The sequence below is a fragment of the Loxodonta africana genome, chromosome 1 (genome assembly GCF_030014295.1).
Source record: "Loxodonta africana isolate mLoxAfr1 chromosome 1, mLoxAfr1.hap2, whole genome shotgun sequence".
Classification (NCBI taxonomy): domain Eukaryota; kingdom Metazoa; phylum Chordata; class Mammalia; order Proboscidea; family Elephantidae; genus Loxodonta; species Loxodonta africana.
In genome coordinates, this window is record NC_087342.1 from 207,074,851 (window position 1) to 207,099,211 (window position 24,361).

General features: G+C 40.8%; 1 protein-coding gene across 7 annotated transcripts in view; it reads left to right on the plus strand.

Moving 5' to 3' along the window:
- Window positions 1-22,132, plus strand: part of HECA (hdc homolog, cell cycle regulator) — a 67,640-nt gene extending 45,508 nt beyond the window's left edge. Inside the window, exons 2-6 of one of the 7 annotated variants that reach the window (XR_010323026.1) lie at window positions 626-1,666; window positions 12,978-13,132; window positions 18,179-19,367; window positions 21,675-21,721; window positions 21,900-22,132. Coding sequence is in view for 3 of the 7 variants with exons in the window: in XM_064291452.1 (XP_064147522.1) it covers window positions 626-1,666; window positions 12,978-13,132; window positions 18,179-18,343 (1,361 nt within the window). In the remaining 4 variants the exon portion in view is untranslated. Of the gene's footprint in view, window positions 1-625; window positions 1,667-12,977; window positions 13,133-18,178 lie in introns of all 7 variants that reach the window. The other 6 variants (XR_010323032.1, XR_010323024.1, XR_010323025.1 and 3 more) reach the window with 6 other exon arrangements.
- The last annotated feature ends 2,229 nt before the right edge of the window (window positions 22,133-24,361 follow it).

Genomic DNA, 24,361 nt, shown 5'->3' on the forward strand with positions numbered 1-24,361 from the left:
ACTTACAGCGACCCTATAGGACAGAGTAGAACTTCCAAGGGTTCCCAAGGAGTGCCTGGTGGATTCGAACTGCCAGCCTTTTGGTTAGCAGCCACAGCACTTAGTTAACCACTACGCCACAAAGGTTTCCATATGGTATTTAGGACAACCTAAACCCTATGATATAGGGCTCTTTTGGAGATACCACCAGAATTGGTTGGTTAAGTAGCTTCATCATATTATTTTCTAATTCACTGGAGTGACTCATTTCAGGGAGCCCTAGAACTGCCTGTCATTACACCCACATCTTAGGAAAACGTCATGGTATATCGTTGGAAGTACTGACACAGAGCTAAAGGTACTATGAAGGATTTGGACTTTTTGAAGCTCATTGGTATGTTTTTCAGCATTTAACAAATATCAGAAAATAAATGTCCTTGGCACAACATCGTATCAGAAGAAAATGGTAAATATTTTCTCGCCCTGTCTGTGGTGGTAATGCCAGTGGTAGAACTCTTGACACCAGAAAGATTAGACTTTTGGCTTGATTGGGCTACTTTGGGATGATAGTCTTGATCTCTGATGTCACCTGGCCTCCCAATGTTCTGTATACTGAAGTTCTTTCTCCTTTTTTGTTCCTCCCCAGAAGCCCCTTGTGCCACACCCCTGATCTGCAGCTTCGGGCGGCCAGTTGACCTAGAGAAGGACGACTACCAGAAGGTGGTGTGTAACAACGAGCACTGCCCCTACAGCACCTGGATGCACCTGCAGTGTTTCTACGAGTGGGAGAGCAGCATCCTGGTCCAGTTCAACTGCATCGGCCGGGCGCGCAGCTGGAATGAGAAGCAGTGCCGCCAGAACATGTGGACAAAGAAGGGCTATGACCTGGCCTTCCGCTTCTGCTCCTGCCGCTGTGGACAAGGCCACTTAAAGAAGGACACAGACTGGTACCAGGTGAAGCGGATGCAGGACGAGAAAAAGAAAAAATCTGGGTTGGAGAAGAACACAGGGAAGCCCCCGGGTGAGGCTGTGGAGGAGGCAAAGAAGTGCAGGCCACAGAACAAGCCCCAAAAAGGCCTGAACCATGATCTCCCCCGACGCCATTCTATGGACCGGCAGAACTCCCAGGAAAAAGCAGTCAGTGCTGTGCCCTACGGTGCCCGCTCCCCCTGCGCCTCCCCTGGCCAGTCCCCACCCACAGGCTACTCCATCCTCTCCCCTGCCCACTTCAGCGGTCCCCGCTCCTCGAGATACCTTGGGGAATTCCTAAAGAATGCCATACATCTTGAGCCTCATAAAAAGGCCGTGGCGGGGGGCCACGTGTTCAGAAATGCCCACTTTGATTACAGTCCAGCCGGGTTATCGGTTCACAGGGGGGGACACTTTGATGCTCCCGTGCAGTTCCTGCGGCGGCTCGATCTCTCCGAGCTGCTCACGCACATCCCCCGGCATAAGTTGAACACTTTCCACGTGCGCATGGAAGACGATGCCCAAGTGGGCCAGGGCGAGGATCTGCGGAAGTTCATCCTCGCGGCCCTCAGTGCCAGCCATAGAAATGTTGTAAACTGTGCTCTGTGCCACCGAGCGCTCCCGGTGTTCGAACAGTTCCCACTGGTGGACGGAACTCTGTTCCTAAGCCCATCGAGACACGATGAGATTGAATATGATGTTCCTTGTCACCTTCAAGGTATAGGTGTTCATTCACCTTGCCTGCTTTTCATTTGTTAGAAACCTAAAAGCAAACATGATGGAATCACTTTCCTCTGGCTTAATTTTAGCTGCTACTGCTGCTTTGTTCTAGGCAGGTGCTAGGTAACCATTGCATATTTCAGAGTTACCAGTGATGGGGTGGCGGTACTGTTTTTTTTTTTTTTTTTTTTTAAATCTGATGTCATTGTGCCAAGCACAGCTATCCTAGTGGGTAATTTTATGTTTTTGTTTTGCCATAATTTGAAGAGAGGACTGCTGGTGTGTAGTTTTTCATAACTGGGAGTATATTTAGAGAACAAATTGTACAGTTATGTCACTTGGTATAAAACAGTTGCCTTTGAAACTTAAAGTGTGCAGAAAGCTATGTGCCCTTTTGATCCAAGTAAACATAACAGAGTGGGAAGGAAAGTAGGGGTTAGAGAGGGCCATCATGTTTTTAGATGAGTAGAATTAATTTTGAAAGTTACAGATAATGAGACTCTATTGATAGCAGCAAAAGAAAATGGAGGGTTACTGAAAGCTGAGAAACTACCCTGCTGGTGGCGGGTGTGAGGCGGGGCAGGGTTCAGTGCTGCTTGCTAGTCCTCTGGATGAGAAGCAAGGACTTCGGTTCATTTCAGCCATAAATTGAATGACAGGGAGTTGGTTAGGTAAGTGAAAAATCTGTCAATTCATATAAAACTATTGAGCTTACGTAAAGATGGGGTGCATGACATGTAGCATGTTGATACCCTTAAAAGTTAAATAGTGCTAACAAAAAGTCTTTAATGAAAATAATACACCCCCCACTATTTTCTTCCTATTACCCCCTGTTGTCTGTCTCCAAATCCAAAGGGACTTTCGAATCTTAGTTGAGTTTTCAGATTTTTACTGTGATAGTTTAAGATACTGCTATCTTCATTCTCCAATTTTAGATACTATCTATTAACTTACTTTTAGGATGGATGACTGTGTAAGCTTTTTTTTTTTTTTAACATCTTCCTCCCCTCTCCCAGGATAATATATCACAATTCTTGGTTAAATCCTTAAAGCTTTTAATATTATGAGTAAATAAATATTTAGTGCTGATCCAAGAAGTATAGGTGGATTTCCTGTAAGAAGTACTATATTTCCGTTCTAGGACAGCTTTTGTTTTTATTGGATCTAATAATTGCATCACATTTTCATTTGCTTTGCCTTCTTTGAAACTTTGGCTAATTGTTTTCACTCTTTGGCAGCTCTTCAACCCATCTCTCAAAAAACATTTCCACATACTTGTCATTTTTTTGTTTTTTTTTTGTGTGTGTGTGCTTTAGGTGAAAATTTACATGGCAAATTAATCTCTCACACAACAATACATATATTGTTGTATGACATTGGTTGTCAACCCCGCCACCTGTCTACACTCTCCTTTTCTCGACCTTGGGTTCCCCATTTCCATTTGTCTAGCTTTCCTGTCCCCTCCTGCCTTCTGGTCCTTGCTCCTGGGCTGGTGTGCCCATTTAGTCTTGTGTACATAATTGAACTACATGTGTTACTGTTTTTTAGGCCTGTCTAATCTTTGACTGAAGGGTAAACCTCAGGAGTGACTTCAGTACTCAGTTAAAAGGGTGTTGGGGTCCCTGTCAGACATTTTCTGAAATTTTTTCCCCTGAAATTTCTCTCATAGAGACTTTCATCTTGCTCTTGCCTATCCTGGTGCACTCATGACCTGCTATGCTACATGGTTGTCTTTCTAGGAATTTCTTCATTTATTTCGTTTTTTAAAATCTTCTGTTTCCTGGATCCCATGTTTTCTTTTTCCTTGAATTATTCTCTCAATTTGTTTGAGAGCATCTTCCAGGGCCTTTCTGAGAAAGCGTACATGGGAATAGATGTTTTGAAACTTTGAAAGTCTGAGAATATCTTGATTATATCTTCACACTTGATTGCCATTGCCTGGTACAGTCTTCCAAGTTAAATATTATTCCTGTGGAATTTTGAAGGCATTTCTTTCCTGTCTTCTGCTTCTGGTGTTGCTGTTGAGAATTCTAATATTATTCTTATACCTGATTCTTTAATTCTTCTTCTTCTCCTTACCTTGAAAGGTTTTAGTATCATTTCTTTATCCTGGTTATCCTAAAGTTTCACAGATACATATAAAGTCAGGAAAGGTATGCGTCAGGGTTGCATTCTTTCACCATACCTATTTAATCTGTATGCTGAACAAATAATACGAGAAGCTGGACTATATGAAGAAGAATGGGGCATCAGGATTGGAGGAAGACGAATTAACAACCTGCATTACGCAGGTGACGCAACCTTGCTTGCTGAAAGTGAAGAGGACTTGAAGCACTTACTAATGAAGATCAAAGACCACAGCCTTCAGTATGGGTTACACCTCAACATAAAGAAAGTAAAAATCCTCACAACTGGACCAATGAGCAACATCATGATAAACGGAGAATAGATTGAAGTTGTCAAGGATTTCATTTTACTTTGATCCACAATCAACAGCCATGGAAGCAGCAGTCAAGAAATCAAAAGACTCATTGCATTGGGCAAATCCGCTGCAAAGGGCCTCTTCAAAGTGTTGAAGAGCAAAGACGTCACCCTGAAGACTAAGGTGCGCCTGACCCAAGCCATGGTATTTTCAATTGCATCATATGCATGTGCAAGCTGGACAATGAATAAGGAAGACCGAAGAATTGACGCCTTTGAATTGCGTTGGCGAAGAATATTGAATATACCATGGACTGCCAAAAGAACGAACAAATCTGTCTTAGAAGAAGTACAACCAGAATGCTCCTTAGAGGCAAGGATGGCGAGACTGTGTCTTACATACTTTGGACATGTTGTCAGGAGGGATCAGTCCCTGGAGAAGGGCATCATGCTTGACAGTACAGGGTCAGTGGAAAAGAGGAAGACCCTCAACTAGGTGGATTGACACAGTGGCTGCAACAATAAGCTCAAGCTTAACAACAATTGTTAAGGATGGCTCAGGATCAGGCACTGTTTCTTTCTGTTGTGCATAGGGTCGCTATGAGTCAGAACCGAATCGACGGCACCTAAGAACAACAACAACAAATATATATATATATATATATATATATATATTTTTTTTTTTTTTTTCCACCTGTTCATTGTGCCGGGCACTCTCTTGGTTCGTTGACTTTGTAAACTTATGTTCTTCAGTTTGGGGGAATTTTCTTTTATATTATTTCCTTGATAGTCCCCTCCTCTCTATTTCCACCACGGGCCCCCCCCCCCCACACAACTCCTGTTAATCAGATATTGGACCTTGTAGTGTGATCCTTTTTGGAGGATCATTTTTAACATATGTTTTTAGCCCTGTTGTTCATATCTTTGTTCTGCTTTCTGAAAATTTCCTTGACTTTATTTTCCAGTATATTCAGTGAGTTTAAATTTTCTGTTTTCACATTTTTGATTTCTAAGGGCTCTTTTTAATATTCTATTTTTGTTTCATGGTACAATTTCTTGTTTTATCATTTTGAGTGGTGGAAGGGAGCTGGAGTTTCGGGGAGTAGTTTCATTATACATTTTGTAAAACTTAATCCCCTGTATCTAAAGCCTCTGTGATAAAGCAAACCACTCTAAAATTTAGTGGCTTAGTACAGTAGTGATTTCTCACAATTTTATGGGTTGGTTGTGTGATTCTTCTGACCCAGGCCATCACACCTGAGGCTGGACAGTTAGAATGGCCTTACACATGTCAAGCAGATGGCAGACTCGTTGTTAGGGGGCCTCAGTTGAAATGGCTTAGCTCTGCTCCGTATTATCATCTTCCAATAAACTAGCTCTGGCTTTTTCACACAGTGTTCTCAGGCCAGCATTCAGGAGGGTTAAAGTGGAAATTGCAGTCTCTAGAACCTTAAATGGGGAACTGCTAACATCACTTCTGTCACATTCTATTCATCAAAGTGAGCCCCAAGGCTAATCTGGACTCCAGACTCCTCTTCTTGATGGGAAGAGTTGCATAGAACTTATGGTTTTTGTAATTTATAGCACCTCACTGTTTCCCTTTTAGCCCCTCACCCTACTCTTCTCTGTGCTTATTGTCCAGTTTCAGATCTAAGCCATTACCATTCTTCCATGCACTTTCAGACCTCATGTATCTTGGTTCAGGGTTGTAGGTTCCTGATAAGTTCACGGAAGATGGAGTTTGTGTTTCTGTTTCTTGTTCTTCATGCTGCTTAAGGCAGGAGGAGTGGATAGTTTTAGAGAGAAAAAGTGGGTGGATGCACCTTTACTATCTTAAAACTGAATATCCTTTATGAAGATGAATGAGGGTACATGAGTACAGGGTACGTGGCAGTAATGTCCTTTTTCTTTTCATGATGGACAAATTACTTTTCATTTAACCCATCTACCCATCAAACTACACATGGACCTTGCCACATGGAATACACGGTAACCAAATCGACTACATCTGTGGAAAGAGACGATGGAAAACCTCGGTATCGTCAGTCAGAACAGGGTCAGGGGCAGACTGGAACAGGCCATCAGCTGCTCATCTGCAAGTTTGAGCTGAAACCGAAGAAAATCAGAGCAAGTCCACGGAGCCAAAATACAACCTTGAGTATATCCCATCTAAATTTAGAGACCATCACAAGAGTAGATTTGACCTGTTGAACACTAATGACCGAAGATCAGATGAGTTGTGGAATGACATCAAGAACATCATACATGAAGAAAGCAAGAGGTCACTGAAAAGACAGGAAAGAAAGAAAAGACCAAGATGGATGTCAGAGGAGACTCTGAAACTTGCTCTGGAATGTCGAGCAGCTAAAGCAAAAGGAAGAAATGATTAAGTAAAAGAACTGAACAGAAGATTTCAAAGGGTGCCTCGAGAAGACAAAGTAAAGTATTATAATGACATGTGCAAAGAGCTGGAGATGGAAAACCAAAAGGGACCAACATGCTCGGTGTTTCCCAGGCTCGAAAGAACTGAAGAAAAAATTGAAGCCTCAAGTTGCAATATCGAAGGATTCTATGGGGAAAATATTAAAGGACGCAGGAAGCATCAAAAGAAGATGGAAGGAATACACAGAGTAGTTATACCAAAAAGAATTAGTCCACGTTCAGCCATTTCAAGAGGTAGCACATGATCAGGAACCAATGGTACTGAAGGAAGAAGTCCAAGCTGCACTGAGGGCATTGGTGAAAAACAAGGCTCCAGAAATTGATGGACTATCAATTGAGATGTTTCAACAAACAGATGCAGCACTGGAAGTGCTCACTCATTTATGCCAAGAAATTTGGAAGACAGCTGCCTGGCCAACTGACTGGAAGAGATCCATATTTATGCCTATTCCCAAGAAAGGTGATCCAACCAAATGGGGAAATTATAGGACAATATCATTAATATCACATGAAAGCAAAATTTTTCTAAAAATCTTTCAAAAGCGGCTGCAGCAGTGTATTGACAGGGAATTGCCAGAAATTCAGGCCAGATTCAGAAGAGGATGTGGAACCAGGGATATCATTGCTGGTGTCAGATGGATCCTGGCTAAAAGCAGAGAATACCAGAAGGATGCTTACGTGTGTTTTATTGACTATGCAAAGGCATTTGACTGTGTGGATCATAACAAATTATGGACAACATTGCGAAGAATGGGAATTCCAGAACACTTAATTGTGCTCATGAGGAACCTGTACACAGATCAAGATGCAGTTGTTTGGACAAAACAGGGGATACAGCTTGGTTTAAAGTCAGGAAAGGTGTGCATCAGGGTTGTATTCTTTTACCATACCTGTTTAATATGTATGCTGAGCAAATAACCCGAGAAGCTGGACAATATGAAGAAGCACAGGACATCAGGATTGGGGGAAGACTCGTTAACAGCCTGTGTTATGCGGATGACACAACCTTGCTGAAAGTGAAGAAGACTTGAAGCACTTACTGTTGAAGATCAAAGGCCACAGCCTTCAGTATTGATTTCACCTCAGCATAAAACAAAAGTCCTCACAACTGGACCAATAAGCCACATCATGATAAACAGAAAAGATTGAAGTTGTCAGAGATTTCATTTTACTTCGATCCACAATTAACAGCCATGGAAGCAGCAGCCAAGAAATCAAAAGATGGATTGCATTGGGCAAATCTGCTGCAAAGGACCTTTTTAAAGTTTTGAAAAGCAAAGATGTCACCTTGAAGACTAAGGTGCGCCTGACCCAATTCATCGTATTTTCAGTTGTATCATAGGCATGTGAAAGATGGACAGTGAATAAGGAAGACCGAAGAAGAATTGACACCTCCGAATTGTGGTGTTGGTGAAGAATATTGAACATACCACGGACTGCCAAAAGAATGGAAGAAGTACAACCAGAATGCTCCTTAGAAGCAAGGATGGCGAGACTGCATCTTACATACTTTCGACATGTTAGCAGGAGGAATCAGTCCCTGGAAAAGGACATCATGCTTAGTAAAGTTAGAGGGATAGCGAAAAAAAGGAAGACCCTCAACGAAGTGGATTGACACACAGTGGCTGTAACAGTGTGGGCTCAAGCATAAGAGGAATTGTAAGGATGGCTCAGGACTGGGCACTGTTTTGTTCTGTGGTACATACAGTCGCTATGAGTCTCAACTGACTCGATGGCACCTGACAATGGCACCATCAATATCCATCAAACAGTACTTAGGAATTTCCTGTGCTAGGTATTCTAGAGCTCATAGCAAGAAAAGGGTCAGTCTTTACTTTTCATTTATAGGCTTAGGATATAAAATACTTTTATATAAATGTAACTAACTGTACCAGGCTTCAGGAATTAGTACCATATACAGAACTAGTACCACGTGGATATTATGTATATCCTGTACTTTCCAAGAAGCAAGGGGCCACCTTGGCCTGGAGTATTCAAAGGAGGCAGATTTGATAGGCAGAGGGGTTAAGTCATGTCAGATGTCTGTTGATGAGAGGAGAGAGCAGCATGAGCAAAGGAGTGGTGGCCAGAAAGGCCAGGTTGGGATCAGAAGACAGCAAGTGAACTGGCAAGAACTGCTGGGTGAGAGTGGGAAATGAGTCAGACAGGTGGGAGACAGATTGCGGGGGCCTTTCAAGCTGGAATAAAGAGCTTTTTCCCTGTCTTTTTTGAAGTGAAGGGTTTTAAAATTTTTTTTTTATGTACAACTTTTAATTTTAATTTTGGTGAAAATATACACAGCGAACATATACTCATTTGTCAATTTCTACATGTGTAATTCGATAACATTGGTTACATACTTCACATTGTGTCGCCATTTTTACTCTCTCTACCCATATTTTTTCACCACCGTTGATTTAGACTCACTGGCCCCCGAACTTCTCATGTTTGCTTTAGAGTCACTATTGACAATTTGGTCTCATATTGATAGTTCTTGAAAAGAATGCAGTTCTCATAGGAAACATCGTTTACTAATTTAGCTAAATAGTTTTTTAGTTTAGACAAGATTTCAGAGAATAATTTCAGTTCGTGGTGTGAAGATTTTCTCAAAGGAGTAGATATGGGGGTTCCTTCTGTTTCAATAGGTCCAGTAAATCTGGATTCTGTAAGAATTTGAAATTCTGTTTCACAATTTTTCTATTTTAATCAGGATTAATCTATTGAGTCCTTCGTCAAAACATTCAGTAATGGTAACCAGGCACCATCCAGCTCTGGTCTCATGGCTGAAGAGGTGGTTGCTCATGGAGGCAGTTAGAGCTGCAGTCTAGTTTCTTCTCAGGTTTCTGGGTCTCCTTCTTGCTCTGCTGCTTCAGGCGAATAGAGACCGATTGTTACATCTTGGATGGCAGCTGGTAAGCTTATAAATCTCCAGGCACTACTCACCAAACTAGGGAGTGGAGCATTAACTTTAAAAACAGTATTGGGGCAATTGATTGGATAGTCCCACGAAACCAGGACCCTGAACCTTCAGACCAATAGAACTAATCCTATGAAGTGCTTGGATGTGGTTAAGTAGAATCAGCAACTTAGCCTTTCTTTTTGGGGGAGGGGGTTGCTGCTCTTGTAAAATTATACATAACACAGTATTTGCCATTTTGCCCTTTTTCTGCTGTACAACTTAGTGGTATCAGTTACACTCATCAAGTTGTGCAACTATTAAAATTGTTTTTAAAGCAGAGGATCAAAATAGCTTGAAAGGGATGGACTCTAGAGACAGAGTTGAAACTTATTACTCTAGATGTGAGGAGATAAGAGACTGTTGGGGTGGTGACAGTGGGAATTGAGAGGGCAGGATATCTGCCAAATACTGTTTTAAAAGGAAAACTCTGGCTTTGGGGACAACTTCTGTGGAGGATGAAGAGTCATCATTGGCTCACTTTGGTTCTAGAGCAGATAAATGGTACTGTCACAGACGGGAGTAGAGAAAGCTGGGAAAGGGATTTTAGGATAAAGAAGATGGAGGGACTTCGTGTGTACACCTACTCCTCACTTATTAGCTGTCTTATTATCCGATATTTCACATTTATGACAATAATAATAATCTACTATCCAACTATTTTGCACATTAATGACGTACATCTGGCAGTAATGAATGCTGAGTTGTGAGGGAAGAGTAATGCTGGCTTTGATGGTTAAGGTTATGTGTCAACTTGCCTGAGCCGTGATTCTCAGTGGCTTGGCAGTTATGTAATGATATAATTTGGTAGTTATGTAATGATGTAGTTAGCCTCTATTTTGTGATCTGGTGTGATCATTCTCCATTTTCACATAATGCCAATTTTTGCATAATGACCTGGTCTTTGGAACCTAACCATGTTGATAAATGAGGAGTGGGTATATTGGGTTTTAAGTGATGATCTGACTTTCATATGGAGATGTCTACTGAGCACTATTAGAAATAAGCTTTTGAGATGAATGCCAAGGAGTAGTGAATGGAGATAGAACGAGAAAGAAAAAGAAGATTATGTGACAGAGCCCAAGACTAAATCTTGATGGCACCTATCAGTCAGGGTAGTGGATGGAGAAAGAGATGAAAAATAAATCATCTTGAGTTTGTGTGTGTGTGTGTGTGTGTGTGTGTATACATGTACACGAACACATACATATATAATGGGGGTGTGTTAGTGAGCTACAAGGATATTGAGAAGTTTAACTATTAATTATAAAATCTCCTGAAGATCAGGATGTCTTATCAGTGTCAGAGAAATCATCAGTGCTACAGTTGAGGCCTTGACCACGTCTCTGTTCTTATTGCCATATCTCGGAACAGTCCCGTGTAATTTTATTTATAACAAGCTAGTGTAAAACAGGATTCCACAGTCTGCAGCTGCTTCTGTGTTGCTGAAATAACCTTGAATTTCCAGTGGTGGATCGTGTGGACCGTTGCTCCCTTGCTCTGCCGTTCACCCTCACTGCCCTTCCCTTTAACTCCAGCCTCAGTTCCCTGACTCTTCCTCTAAGAATGTATCCTTGTTTGGTCTTAATAATTTATTAAGACTGATCTAATTAGGAAGTTCTCATTAGACTTCAGTACTTTGAACCACATGTGATTGTTTTTTCTGGAATCTGCATTTGTATTTGAACTCAAAATTCTAGCATTTAGAAATGTTAAGTTCTCCATACTTATGACACTGTATGATAGAAACTGAAATAAATCTAGAGACTCAGTTAGGGCAGGAGGTCTCATGAGTTTGCCTGGAAGCTTAGAGCCAGAGAAACATGGTTGTAAGTCTGGGCTTTGCCACTTACTATTTCTGTGAACTTGGACGAGGTACTTAAACTCTCTACGTTCAGTTCCTCCTGTCTGAAGTAGGAATAACAATTGTACCTACTTCATAGGGTTGTTGTAAGGGTTAAGTGAAATGATTCGTGTAGGGCTTGTAGCACAGTGCCAGACCTTCAGCAAGCACTCAGTAAGTTACCTGTCATCATCATCGTCATCATCATCATTGTTGTCAACACCTGACTTTGGTGGGTGCCTCTGCCCCCACTGTTCCTAGCAGCAGCCTGTGTCTCTTTTGAATGTTTGAAAATTGCAGTGAGTAAGTTTAGGAGGAGACCAGACCCAGAGTACCCCAGAGCAGGGGTGGGCAGTATTACCAAGAAGCTCCTCTCACTCTTCCCATTTTTGGCATAGAGGCCCCCAGGTTGTAATGTCTTCGGTTGTTAACAAGCCCCATCCATTCATCTAGTGTACACTTGCGGAGTGCTTTCTACGTTCTAGATATTGTGCTAGACACTGAGGCTACAGGGGTGACCGAGACATGGCTCCATCCCTCAAGGAGAGAGAGTCATGTAAGCAAATGCAAGAAAAGGTTGCCCTGTAAGTTTCACATTTCCATTTCTCACAGGTAAAGGTCAGACTAATCCTTGCCACTGACAGGTGAAGCTCTATAGCCTGACTGATGGCACTGAGCCACACAACCTGAATCAAGTCACTTAGGAGTGTGTGTTCTCCTGACACCAGACTTCAGTACAGCACAGCTCTCTGGTCCCCAAATAGCAGCATTGTTGCTGTTACACATCACCCAGGCCGGTCCTGGACAATCTGACTCTTCTCTGACCATTTGAACCCTGATTCTTCCATATAAGTGATATCTTTCCTTTACAAGCATTAAGATGTTGATAAATAATGGAGGAATGGGGTTGAGCCACTTTGTGACTCGAGAGCCCAGTAAATAGCAAGACATTGTACTTATTTTAAAAAACCACTTTACAAGTAAGATATAATTCTGGTTCCTAAATTAGATGTGGTGGTGGCTGAGCAATTTTGGGGACAAGGGCAGTTAACGTAGTAATTTTGGCTGTGGTATAATTCTGGGCTGTTGATACCAAGAGAGACTTCTGGCTTTTTTATGATGGGACCTGTCAGAGTAGAGCTTAGAGTTTAAGTCCCTCCTCCTTCCTGCTGAGCTTAGCTCTCCGGTTGTTAATGGAACCTTCTGTCCACCATACTTCCCTGTATGTTCATCTGAGAGCCTGTGACTAAAGGCCAGTGTTACTAGTTCAGACTCTGTATGCTGCACATAGACATCTGAGCAGAAAGTCCCTCGTCATTACAGTCTGGTTTTGAACATACGTGGCTTGGTCATTTGAATTTGTATGCTCATATTGTAAACCTAGCTGCACTTTCACGAAAAGTGAATTGAAGTAGGTATTTAATAACCTTGAATTGAAAATATATGTCCCAGTTGACAATAGCAATTCATCATTATCCTAAAAGGATAACTTGGGGATATGTGACAAATACCTGTTTTGATTTTTATACTCATCCAAATGATAAAACATTTGCTTGTAATTGATCGAGAGGGCATTTTCTATCCCATTTGGAGACAAACCATGGTTTCCATAATGGCCACTCTCAGCTTTGTGTCTTCTGTGCACAGGGAGACTCATGCACCTGTATGCAGTGTGTGTGGACTGCCTGGAGGGGGTGCACAAGATCATCTGCATCAAGTGTAAGTCCCGGTGGGATGGCAGCTGGCACCAGCTGGGCACCATGTACACCTACGACATCCTGGCCGCCTCGCCTTGCTGTCAGGTTGGTATTGACCCTTCAGAGGGAGCAGTAGGTAATAGCAGGGGTTTGACCCAAGTGAATCGAGAGAGTGAGAGGCTGTATTGTGTTACTTTGGGGGAGGCGTGAGGGTATGGAGAAGATGCGTCAGGAAGTAAAGGAGAAATTCTGCTTACAATAGTGAACAGCCACAAACTTCCCCGAAGTCCCACAGTGCTGGCTGATTTAACGCACTGTGATGCAGCCATTTAGTGGAATACGAAAACTGGTTGCCGTTGAGTCAGTTCTGACTCATAGCAACCCTGTGTGTTTCAGAGCAGAACTGTGCCCCGCAAGGTTTTCACTGGCTGTGAAAGGCCTAGATACTAGGCCTTTCTTCTGAGGCACCTCTGGGTGGATTCAAACTGCCAACCTTTTACTTAGTAGTCGAGCACTTAACCCTTTGCACCATCCAGGGACTGTTATGTAGTGATTAAAGGGGATATTAGAGAATAACATATAAATTATACAGAAAATACTCTCAGTATATTAAGTGAAAAAATTAGGTTAGAAAATGGCATTACAGCATGCGTCCATTTTTAAAACAATGAGGGTGAAGGCATATGTGAGCCTGTTACCACAGGTAGTCTCTGGATGGTGGGATGCTGAGTGATTAGTTTTCCCCTGCTTACTTATATTTTCTAATATTTTGTATAATAGCTATATACTAAGTTTCTAATAAGCAAACAGTTGTTTCAAAGGAAGTAGAAAGTTTCACTGTCTTTAGCAGGCAGAATTGTCTGTTTGCCTCTCTGAGGGATAGCACAGTTTATTACACTGGGACCGCCTGCCTTGCAAGGTGTTTAAGGTTGGCACGAAACATTTGTAATCCTTAAATCACTGCTAACGGGAGGCATTTTCTGATGCCACCAAGAGCATCTGAAATTTAGCTGTCCTCAGAGAAGGAGGAGAATACTAACATATAAAAACATATTACGTAAGCCCATAGAAACACAGGGGACTAAATCCTTGGAAATATCTTGGGTTATTTTTGAGTGCTTGGGGAAAGAAGCACGTGTTAAAATTCCTTGATACTCACGGGTAGGAGAGGAATTGACTTTGCTCTTCAGTGTCAAAGTCTGGCTTTTAGTTTAAATAACTGATTAACACTTTATTAGTTACTACATGGAGTCCCCTGGGGGTGCAAACGGTTAAGCACTCGACTAGTAGCTGAAAGGTTGGCGGTTAGAACCCACCCAGAGGTGTCTTAGAAGAAAGGCCTGGCAGTCACAGGCCTTGAAAACCCTATGGAGCATTTCCACTCTCCAAACATGAGATCACCATGAGTGGGAATCAACTTGACGGCAACTAGCGACAACAGTTACTACCTAGTTCAGTATCTTCTGCGTAGAGTTTGACTTTTGAAAAGAGAATATCCTTACTATTATCACTTTATTCAGAAGATAAAACATGTCTTTTGAATGAAAAATGTGATACTTTAGCTATACTTTACAGTAATGCTTCTTAGAAAAGTAATATGGTCGTAAGGGACCTAAATAGCCATTCATAGCGTGTCCTTTTCATTCCAGATTGGATTGGTTACTTTTACACTGTTCTAATACATTGAGCACATTTCTGTCTTTAAACTTTTCTTGGAATTGAGATATTACATTCTTTCAGTTATGCACAAGCATTTCAGAATAGTCACCATGGCTTCATGCCAGCTCACAAAATGAGAGAAACCATAGGAGTGGCTCTCCTTCTCCACATACATACCCCACAGAGGCTTATGTTTTGAAGAATCAAGGAAGTGAAAGAATGTTTGGACCTGGTAACTCACAGAATGTTAGAGGTGGAAACGGCCTAAGAGATCTAGTCCTGCCTCCTGATTTTACACATATCACAGAGGCCTAAAGGATCTGAATGTTTTCCCCAAGTGTACAGTTTGTGTCACAGCCAGGACTAAAGCCTAATTCCCGGCCTGGCCTTCTGTCTCCTGCCCCACTGGAAAGCAGTGGGATTATTGCTAAATCTTCAGGGAGAAAAAAGAATGGCATCCTGCCACACACAGCGAATTGGTACTCACTATGGGTTTCTTCCTTAAAACAATCAAAGCCCAGGTCTGTGTTTTCTGGCCCCTAACTGAAATGGAAAATATGTTTGACCACTGTTTGTTTTTATGAAAAAAATCAGTTATATTCACTGTAAATAAACATTATACACTGCTAAGGTATCAAGGGAAGTCTTCCAATAAAACTTTAACCAAAAATAAGCAATATTCATTACTAGAAAGGAATAACAGGTTAAAGGGAGTAGATAAAGGGAGGGGCTTGTCAGAACCTGACTTTTAGCATTTTTCAGTGAAATTGGACAGTTAAAAGGACATTTAGCCTCCAGTTACAGAGAGACAGTCTATACAAGGCTAAGAGTTTGGGTTCTGAAGCCAGGCTACTTTGGTTTAAGTCCCAGTTCTTCTACTTCCTGCCTCTGTGATCTTAGACATGTTTCTTAATTGCTGTGTGCCTCATTTCATTATCTAAAATTCAGGTGGTTAAGTGCTACAGCTGCTAACCAAAGGGTCGGCAGTTCGAATCCACCAGGCGCTCCTTGGAAACTCTATGGGGCAGTTCTACTCTGTCCTATAGGACACTGGGTTTTTACTGGGTTTTTAAAAAAATTCAGGTAATAGTACCTACCTCATAGAAGTTGTACGAGGACAAAATGAGGTTATACTTTTCTGATTATTTTTAGAGTGAATCTAGATTGAGAGTCAGCCATATTTTAGTTTCTGGGTATTGAAAGCCTTGAGTATTGTGCTGTTCAATGGAGGCTTGGGCATGAATGAGGATACAGCATGCTAGTGGGTTCCAGATGCCCCAGGATAAACTTGGCACTTCTTCCTGGGTTGCTAATTTTTCTGAAGTATTTCGGGGAGATTTTATTTTTACATCAAAGAAAACAGAAATACAGTATGGGGTAAAATGAAAAATGTATATTATTTTTAAAAATAAACCCAGAATCTTCAAAGAAGTTTCATGCAGGATTGGAGAGGGAAGTTAGCTTCATTCACTCCCTAAAGCCCAGTGTCATATGGGTTTCCTATTATTAGGGAAACTTTGGTGGAGAAGTTTGGGCAGTATGAGATTAGAGTTTTCTTCTTATTAGTATGTGCAACTACTAGCAGAGCTGCGTATCAGGAGACAAATAATTGTTATTAGGCGCCTGTTCTGACTCATGGCGACCTTGTGTAAAACAGAATGAAACACTTCCTTGCCCTGTGCCATCCTCACAGTCGTTGCTGTGATTGAGCCCATTGTTGGAGCCACTGTGCCCATTTCATTGAGGGTCTTCCTCTTTTTCACTGACCCTCTACTTTACCTAGCGTGATGTCCTCCAGTGACTGGTCCCACCGGATAATGTGTCCAAAATATGTAAGACGAAGTCTCACCATCCTCCCTTCTAAGGAGCATTCTGGCCATACTTTTTCCAAGACAGATTTGTTTGTTTTTCTGAAAGTCCATGTTATATTCAATATTCTTTGCCAATGCCATAATTCAAAGGCAGCAATTCTTTGATCTTCCTTACACATTGTTCAGCTTTCGCGTGCATATGAGGCAATTGAAAATACCATGGCTTGGATCAGATGCACCTTAGTCCTCAAAGTGACATTTTTGCTTTTTAATACTTAAAAGAGATCTTTTGCAGCAGATATGCCCAATGCAATAAGTTGTCAGATTTCTTGACTGCTGCTTCCATGGATGTTGATTGTGGCTCCAAGTAAAATGAAATCCTTGGCAACTTCAGTCTTTTCTCTGTTTGTCATGATGTGGCTTATTGGTCCAGCTGTGAGGATTTTTGTTTTCTTTAGGCTGCAGTGTAATCCATACTGAAGGCTGTGGTCATCCGCATATCATAGGTTGGTAATGAATCTTTTTCCAGTCCTGATCAGGAGATTGTTGTTGTTGTTGTTAGGTGCTGTAGAATTGGTTTCAACTCATAACAACCCTACATACAACAGAACAAAACACTGCCCCATTCCTGTGCCATCCTCATAATCATTGTTATGCTTGAGCCAATTGTTGTAGCCATCGCGTCAGTCCATCTCATTGAGGGTCTTCCTCTTTTTCAGTGACTCTCTACCAAGCATGATGTCCTTCTCCAGGAACTAATCCCTCCTGATAACATGCCCTAAGTATGTGAGACACAGTCTCACCATCTTTACTTCTAAGGAGCATTCTGGTTGTACTTCTTCCAAGACAGATTTGTTCGTTCTTTTAGCAGCCCATGGTGTATTCAGTATTCTTTGCCAGCACCATAATTCAAAGTCATCAGTTCTTCTTTGGTCTTCCCTATTCGTTGTCCAGGTTTTGCATGCATGTGAGGCGATAGATCCATGGCTTGGGTCAGGCACACCTTAATCTTCAAGGTGGCATCTTTGCTTTTTAACACTTTAAAGAAATCTTTTGCAGCAGATTTGCCCAATGCAGTGTGTCAATTCAGAGATTAGGAGTTGTTAAATCTATCACACTAAGGCTTCTACCACCTGTCTGTCAGTTTGTCACACTGTGGTGACTTGCATGTTGCTGTGATGCTGGAACCTATGCCATTGGTATTTAAAATAGCAGGGTCACCCATGTTGGATAGGTTTCAGCAGAGCTTCCAGACTAAGACTAGGAAGAAAGGCCTAGTGATCTACTCCCCAAAATTAGCCAGTGAGAACTCTGCGGATCACGACAGACTATTGCCCAGTGTAGTGCTGGGAGACGAGCCCCCTAGGCTGGAAACCACTCAGTACATAGTGGCCACAACAGCGGACTGAAGCGTATTAGGGATTGTGAAGATGGCACAGGAGTGGGTGATGTTTCCTTCTGTCACACATGAGGTCAGCATGAGTTGGAGCTGACTCAGTGACAGCTGACCACATCAACGATCTTACGCTTTGTAATACCCACTTTTTGATTTTACCAAAGGGACGTTTTACTAAACTCGTGATCAGTTTCCCATCTAACGCTGTCGCGTTTTTGTCAGGATGGTTTCTTCAAGGGGAGAAGCAGAGGATGTCTTAGTTTACACTGTCTGTGTTTCCGCCAGGCTCGCCTGAACTGTAAGCACTGCGGGAAGCCGGTGATCGACGTGAGGATTGGGATGCAGTACTTCTCCGAGTACAGCAACGTCCAGCAGTGTCCGCACTGTGGGAACCTGGACTACCACTTTGTGAAGCCATTCTCCTCCTTCAAAGTCCTCGAAGCTTATTGATGAAAGCTTTGCTTTCGTAATAGCTATTTTATTGATATTCTTACTTTGTTACATATCTTTTATAGGGAAACATTCTGTGACATTAATTTCTTTTCTAATTTTGAGGACAGCTACTTTGTATATGTGTGCCACTACAATGGGGGCCACCCCTTGCGCTTTCTGATTCCTGAGTGTTTGTCTGTGGTCATGACCAGAGCCCGAATGGGTAATCCTGTGAGTTTGGGATAGTGGTTCACCATTGTGAAGAGTCTTTGATGCAGCTTTAAGGTGGTGGGGAGGATGAGGAGAATTTAGGAAAGGGATTATGTGGTTACAAGCTAAAAGCATGGTAGGAGTTGGGAGGAAACTCTCACTAAAGTGTTAACTGTCTAAAGACTGACTTGTAGCTCTTCCCTGGGCCCTGGGAAGAATTTGTGACAAGTGAATGTAAGTCTGTCCCTGGAGAGCTGAGTGTATTAGTCTCTCGGCTTAGTGTTCTGCAGCACACATTGACATGAAATTCACCCTCATTGACAGAGTGCTTGAAAGTGGACCTGAGTGCTGTATCCATCACTGTTGTAATTTAACCGTCAGTTTTCCATACTAAAAACAATGTCCAAATTAGAAGACATAGGAGAGCTATTTATGTGACAAATATTTTTAGCTAAGCTGACCTATAGCAGGATTTATCAAAGAAATTCAGAAATGACGCACACTGATTTGAGAGGACAGAAATCCATAAATGTGCCATTTAATTATGTCTTTGAGGTTGGTCAAAATAGCCCTTGAAGGAGATGCATAAATAGCACGATTTGGGCGGTAACGATCTGTACAGTCGCTCTGTCAGTGTACCATTGATGTCAGATTCTTCTCACAGGTAAACCTCACAGCCACAGAACGTAACTGGTGAGTTTCAGAACCAGTCATTGCCACTCATTATCTTCTTCAAAATTGCTTATGGCCACCCTTTTACCCATTTAATGCTGAGTTTCCAGAATCGAAGATTTGACCCAAGAAGGGAAAGGAAATATTTTTTGAGAGGATGGTAAGGAAATTAATAGTTTTAATATTTGTAGTTAAGTGTATTTCACTTTGGAAAAACACTGGTAGTAATGCGTAACCTGTAACCCATTGCCACTGAATCGATGCTGACTCTTAGCAACCCAATAGGACAGAGTAGAGCTGCCCCATAGGGTTTCCAAGGAGCAGCTAGTAGATTCGAGCTGCCGACCTTTTGGTTAGCAGCCAGACTCTTAACCATCATGCCACCAGGGCTGCATAATGCATAACAATATATTTAAAAAATACATCATTATAAAGATCCCCATTATACCTTAAACAGTTGCCACTGAATCGATTCCAACTCATGGCGACCCCATGTGTGTTAGAGTAGAACTGTTCTCCATAGGGTTTTCAATGGCTAATTTTTTGAGGGTGATTGCCAGGCCTTTCTTCTGAGGCACCTCTGAGTGGAATTGAACTTCCAGCCTTTCAGTTAGCAGGTAAACACATTAACCCCATTATACCTTACCATAGGTGAAAAAAGATGTTAATACAAAGGGCTTGATCAGTTAGATCATTGGCCTTTCCAGAATTCAGCCTTCTTGTGATTTAAATGAACTCATATCCCATACATTTATAGAACTGGAACTGGAATATGACTTCTCAAAAATGTATCTGATGATTTCAAGTGTGATATGCGTACATACTAAGAGTATGCTGAAAATATCATCATGTTTTATGGATAGCCAAATTGAGACATTTTTTATTACTCATTTGGCTTATACCATTTTTTTCTTAGTGAAACTGTGGATTTTCCCTGCAGAAGTGTTTTAGGCATTACTGTGACTTTCAGTTCTACTACATGAAATATTTGATGTTTTTGAAACAGCGCAGCCTTAAAGATGCATTGACTAATATTCTTCATCTCTCAGTTTGGATGCTTGTCACTTGGTTTGCTGCATCTGGCATGGTGCTTGATGAGCTGAACAATATTTCCCAGTAGGGGAAAAGCTCAAAATGCCTGTGAGAAAAAGCATCATCACTGGTCTGCTAGTGTCTGACATAACTAAAAGAGGTACACAGGACAGAGCCCTCGCAAACTTGTCTTTAATGCGCAAAGCTGTAATTGTGAATTAGCTCTTGCCTTACTGGCTCTCTCATGTACCCAAATATAAAAACTGGTAAGTTTCCCTTGTCTTTAGAATACTATTTGGCATTTATTTCTGAATTTAAAATGAATAGTAAAATACTTGTAACGCTGTTCTTTAACCCAGCTAAACTTTTATAGTGAAACCTACTTATGTTGTCCTGAAGCTTAGTTTTCCTGAAAGATTGCATTCAGCAAATTCTTTGGTCTAAAACCTCTGTGGGTATAGTGTTTGCTCCAGTTTAATGTTTTCTCCTTATCTTGTTTTTCACTCCTTAAAAAATAAGTTGTGATAACGTTTCACTGTAACTGGGTAAGATTTTCTTGAGACCTTTATTTTGATGATAAAATTAGGAGTCTGTGGATGCTGCCGTTATGTAAAAAGAGGGCAGAGGTGTCACACTTGAGCATTTATTTTTTGCCTTTAAGGTGTTAACATTCTTGTTTAAAAGGGAAAAAAAATTGGCTGCCTCGCAAATAAAATAAAACCGAATCTGCAACGCTGTGAAGATAAATCTTATTTTGGAAATCTGCTGACTTTGGTATTTTCCCAAAGTCTTCTCAAAATACTTTGCTCTGAGTACCTTGATGGGAATTGGAATATGTCAGAAAAGATGATTATTTTTGTAGTGGCTAGGATATTAAAGGATGTTAGTCACCCAAGAGACCCAATTTCTGCATTTCTGATGTTCAGTTCAATAGTATGAACCACTCTTAATAATTTCAAATTGATTTTTCAGCTACTCTAACATTTCCTTTTTTTTTTTTTTTTATCATTTTAAGAATTATATACCCTGAGCAAATAAAATTGTCTACTCAATTAACTAAAATTGTTTACTGAGAAGACAATTCCTGATGTCTGACCATTTTCTTTTCAAGCCGCCTCAGCTCTCTGTTCTGTTCTGGTTGCATCTGAAGCAGCTGATGTGCTGGGTTTGCACCTTAAAAGATACCCTTTGTGCTGTGAAATCGGGAAACAAGTTACCCCGTCTTTATTAAGGAAGAGTTTTCCCCAGACATCCTTTAATTTCTAGTATTTGTTAAAAGAGATTCATTTTCTGAATTAAAGATATTTTCGTACCTGTTTGGAAAAATTAACTCATCAAGTGGGAATAATAGGTGTTGAACCTTAAAACTAACAGGTATACTGATGTGTTAACAGAATAAACCACCAGAACTAACTTGCTGAAATCTTTTGTTTAGTCCTGCAAGAACAGTGCTTAACCTGCAGTCTCTGCTCCTGTGTGCAGGTCAGTAACTCCAGTCTGCTTTTCTTTTAGCCCCAGGTAGCAGCCCTTGAGTACTTTTTGATGGAAGTTGGGGACGAAGTGGGGAGAAAGTGCTCCCGTTCATTGTTGTGAGTCCTACAGTAGGATATTGCCTGACCCAGTTCATCTCTATGTACCCTTGGCTTTATTATCATTCCAGGTAACTGAAAGACGGACACCATTGAAACCAGCTCAAAAATACATTCTTGTCAGTAAAGATTTCTTGTCAAGATGTCTTGGATTGCACTTTTGTTGAGGGAAGACGCTGTAAATAGTTAAAGAATGTTGATGAAGCTGAAACATTTGGTTATGGAATTGTGTGTGGTGTTAGAGGGTTTCTGTTTGTGAAATGTATGTATTAAAAATAATAAAATTGCAGAAGCTAACATTGTACTCTGTCTTTAGTGTGCCACTTTGTTGTTGAGATTATCTCGTCAAGAAAGACAGTAGAGATGTTTTCTGAGGTGTTTTATCACTATTCAGGTAACCATTTCAAACTTAACTACTACAGCTAATAAAAAATATGAACTTTTGTGCTGTTTGAAAGTGGTGTATCACATGTAAACTCCTGTATAACAAATTACACATTCTATATAAAGACGTTAATTCCATATGAAATAATCCAAACTTACTGTTTTGGTTATAGGGGATTCTATTGAATAGATAATCCTGTCCTATAAATGTTTTCTTCAGTTCCTAGACCTGTAACAATTAATGAAAGGATTTGACTGTATGCTTGTTCATTATAAACAAAGAAAACTGAGTCACAATTTAACTTCTTGCTGATTTTATGCACTGTGATAAAGTATAGTTTATCCTTCAAATCTCGTTGGCCACTTCATTTCAGGTATCATTCTAAGCCAGTGGATTGAAATCCACAAAAACGTTAGAACACAGGATAAGATATGGAAACTCGGGTGAAGAAGGAATCTTTCATACTCTGCTAGTGGATTCAAAACCTGCCTTACCATTAATTTATTACAGACGTCTGAGGTGTAAATTTTATTTTATTTATTTTTAGGGGTTCGGAATATTGTGATTTCTACCCGTGTAGTCTACGTGAGCAAGACTCCATTGCAATTGCAAGGAAAGTACAGGTCTTTCTGCAAAAAAGCCAAACCTGTTGCCATAGAGTCCCTTCTAACTCAGCTACCTTATAGGACAGAGTGGAACTGCCCCATAGGGTTTCCAAGTAGTGGCTGGTGGATTTGAACTGCCAACCTTTTGGTAAGCAGCCAAGCTCTTACCCAAGTTAAATCCCACTGCCAAACCTTAAGTTTAATGGAAGAAAAGTCTTCTTTATTCTTAGTAGTTTGCATTTCTTTAAATCTTGGTTATATTGTTTTGACTTAAATTTGGCAGCTATTAGATTGTTAATCATTTAGGCTATTTCTCTAGTAAGGTGTTAGATTTTGAAAGGAAAAAAAAAGCATGTCTTCAGCTTGTGCTCTTCTGTGCTGTATGTAGGATAAATTTTGGGTAAAGAATGTGAAATCCCTTTGGAGACAATAAAGTGTTGTACAGATGTAATATTTGAAATAATATAGTTTAAGGCAGATTCTTCTAGTGGCAGCTTTGAGCATTGTGGTTTTTATATAAGCTTGATCTTGCATTGCTAATCTTCAGAGACAGCAACAATAAAATAAAGCACTTTTTTGTCTCATGGAGATCAGCAGAACAAGACTGATTACATTTTATCAGTGTTTAAATGGAGTTGGCCACCATAGCACCATTTCCTGGTGATGGACACCATGTCAAGTGGGTTCTGGGACATTTGATTAAAAATACCATATTTCAAAATCAAGTTTATAGCTATCTAATTACATTCCTGGTAAACCAAATTACTCTAAAAGTAGCAAAGTCATAGCCATAGCAGTCACAGAGATGCCAGAATTCAGAGTAAAGGCTATGGTTTTTATTTACTTAGTAAATATTTGTTAAATTGCTTTGGCTACCATTCATTGTACTCATTTTATAGATAAAAAAACAGAGACCGAGAACACTTAAATCTAGTAAGTTCATATAATCAGTAGCTAAGAATTAAATGTGGATTCTCTTACACAGTTCTCAAAATGGGGTTTAGGTAAATACTCAAACATGGCTTAGAGGTGGAATATTCATTAATTTTCTTTAATTCTCCCTTCTGCTCTCTGTCAACATTTTCATAAAGGTCAACTTTATTTGGCATGTTAATTACTCCCAGATTTAGAAATTAGGTACCTGAACAGACCCCCGTTACTAGCCCATGTTATTTGAGAAACCTTTTAGTGTAAACCTTACCTAGATCCTAATTTTACTTTTTTTTAATTGTGCTTTAAGTGAAAACTTACAGCTCAAGTTAGTTTCTCATACAAAAAACTATATGCACATTGTTATGTGACCGTAGTTGCTATCCCTATAATATTTCAGCACACTCCTCTTTTCCACTCCGGATTTCCTGTGTCCATTCAACCAGCTCCTGTCCTTTTCTGCCTTCTCATCTTGCCTCCAGACAGGAGCTGCCCATTTAGCCTCATGTCTACTTGAACTAAGAAGCACACTGTTCATGAGTATCATTTTATGTTTTCTAGTCCAGTCAAATCTTTGTCTGAAGAGCTGGCTTTGGGAATGGTTTTAGCTCTG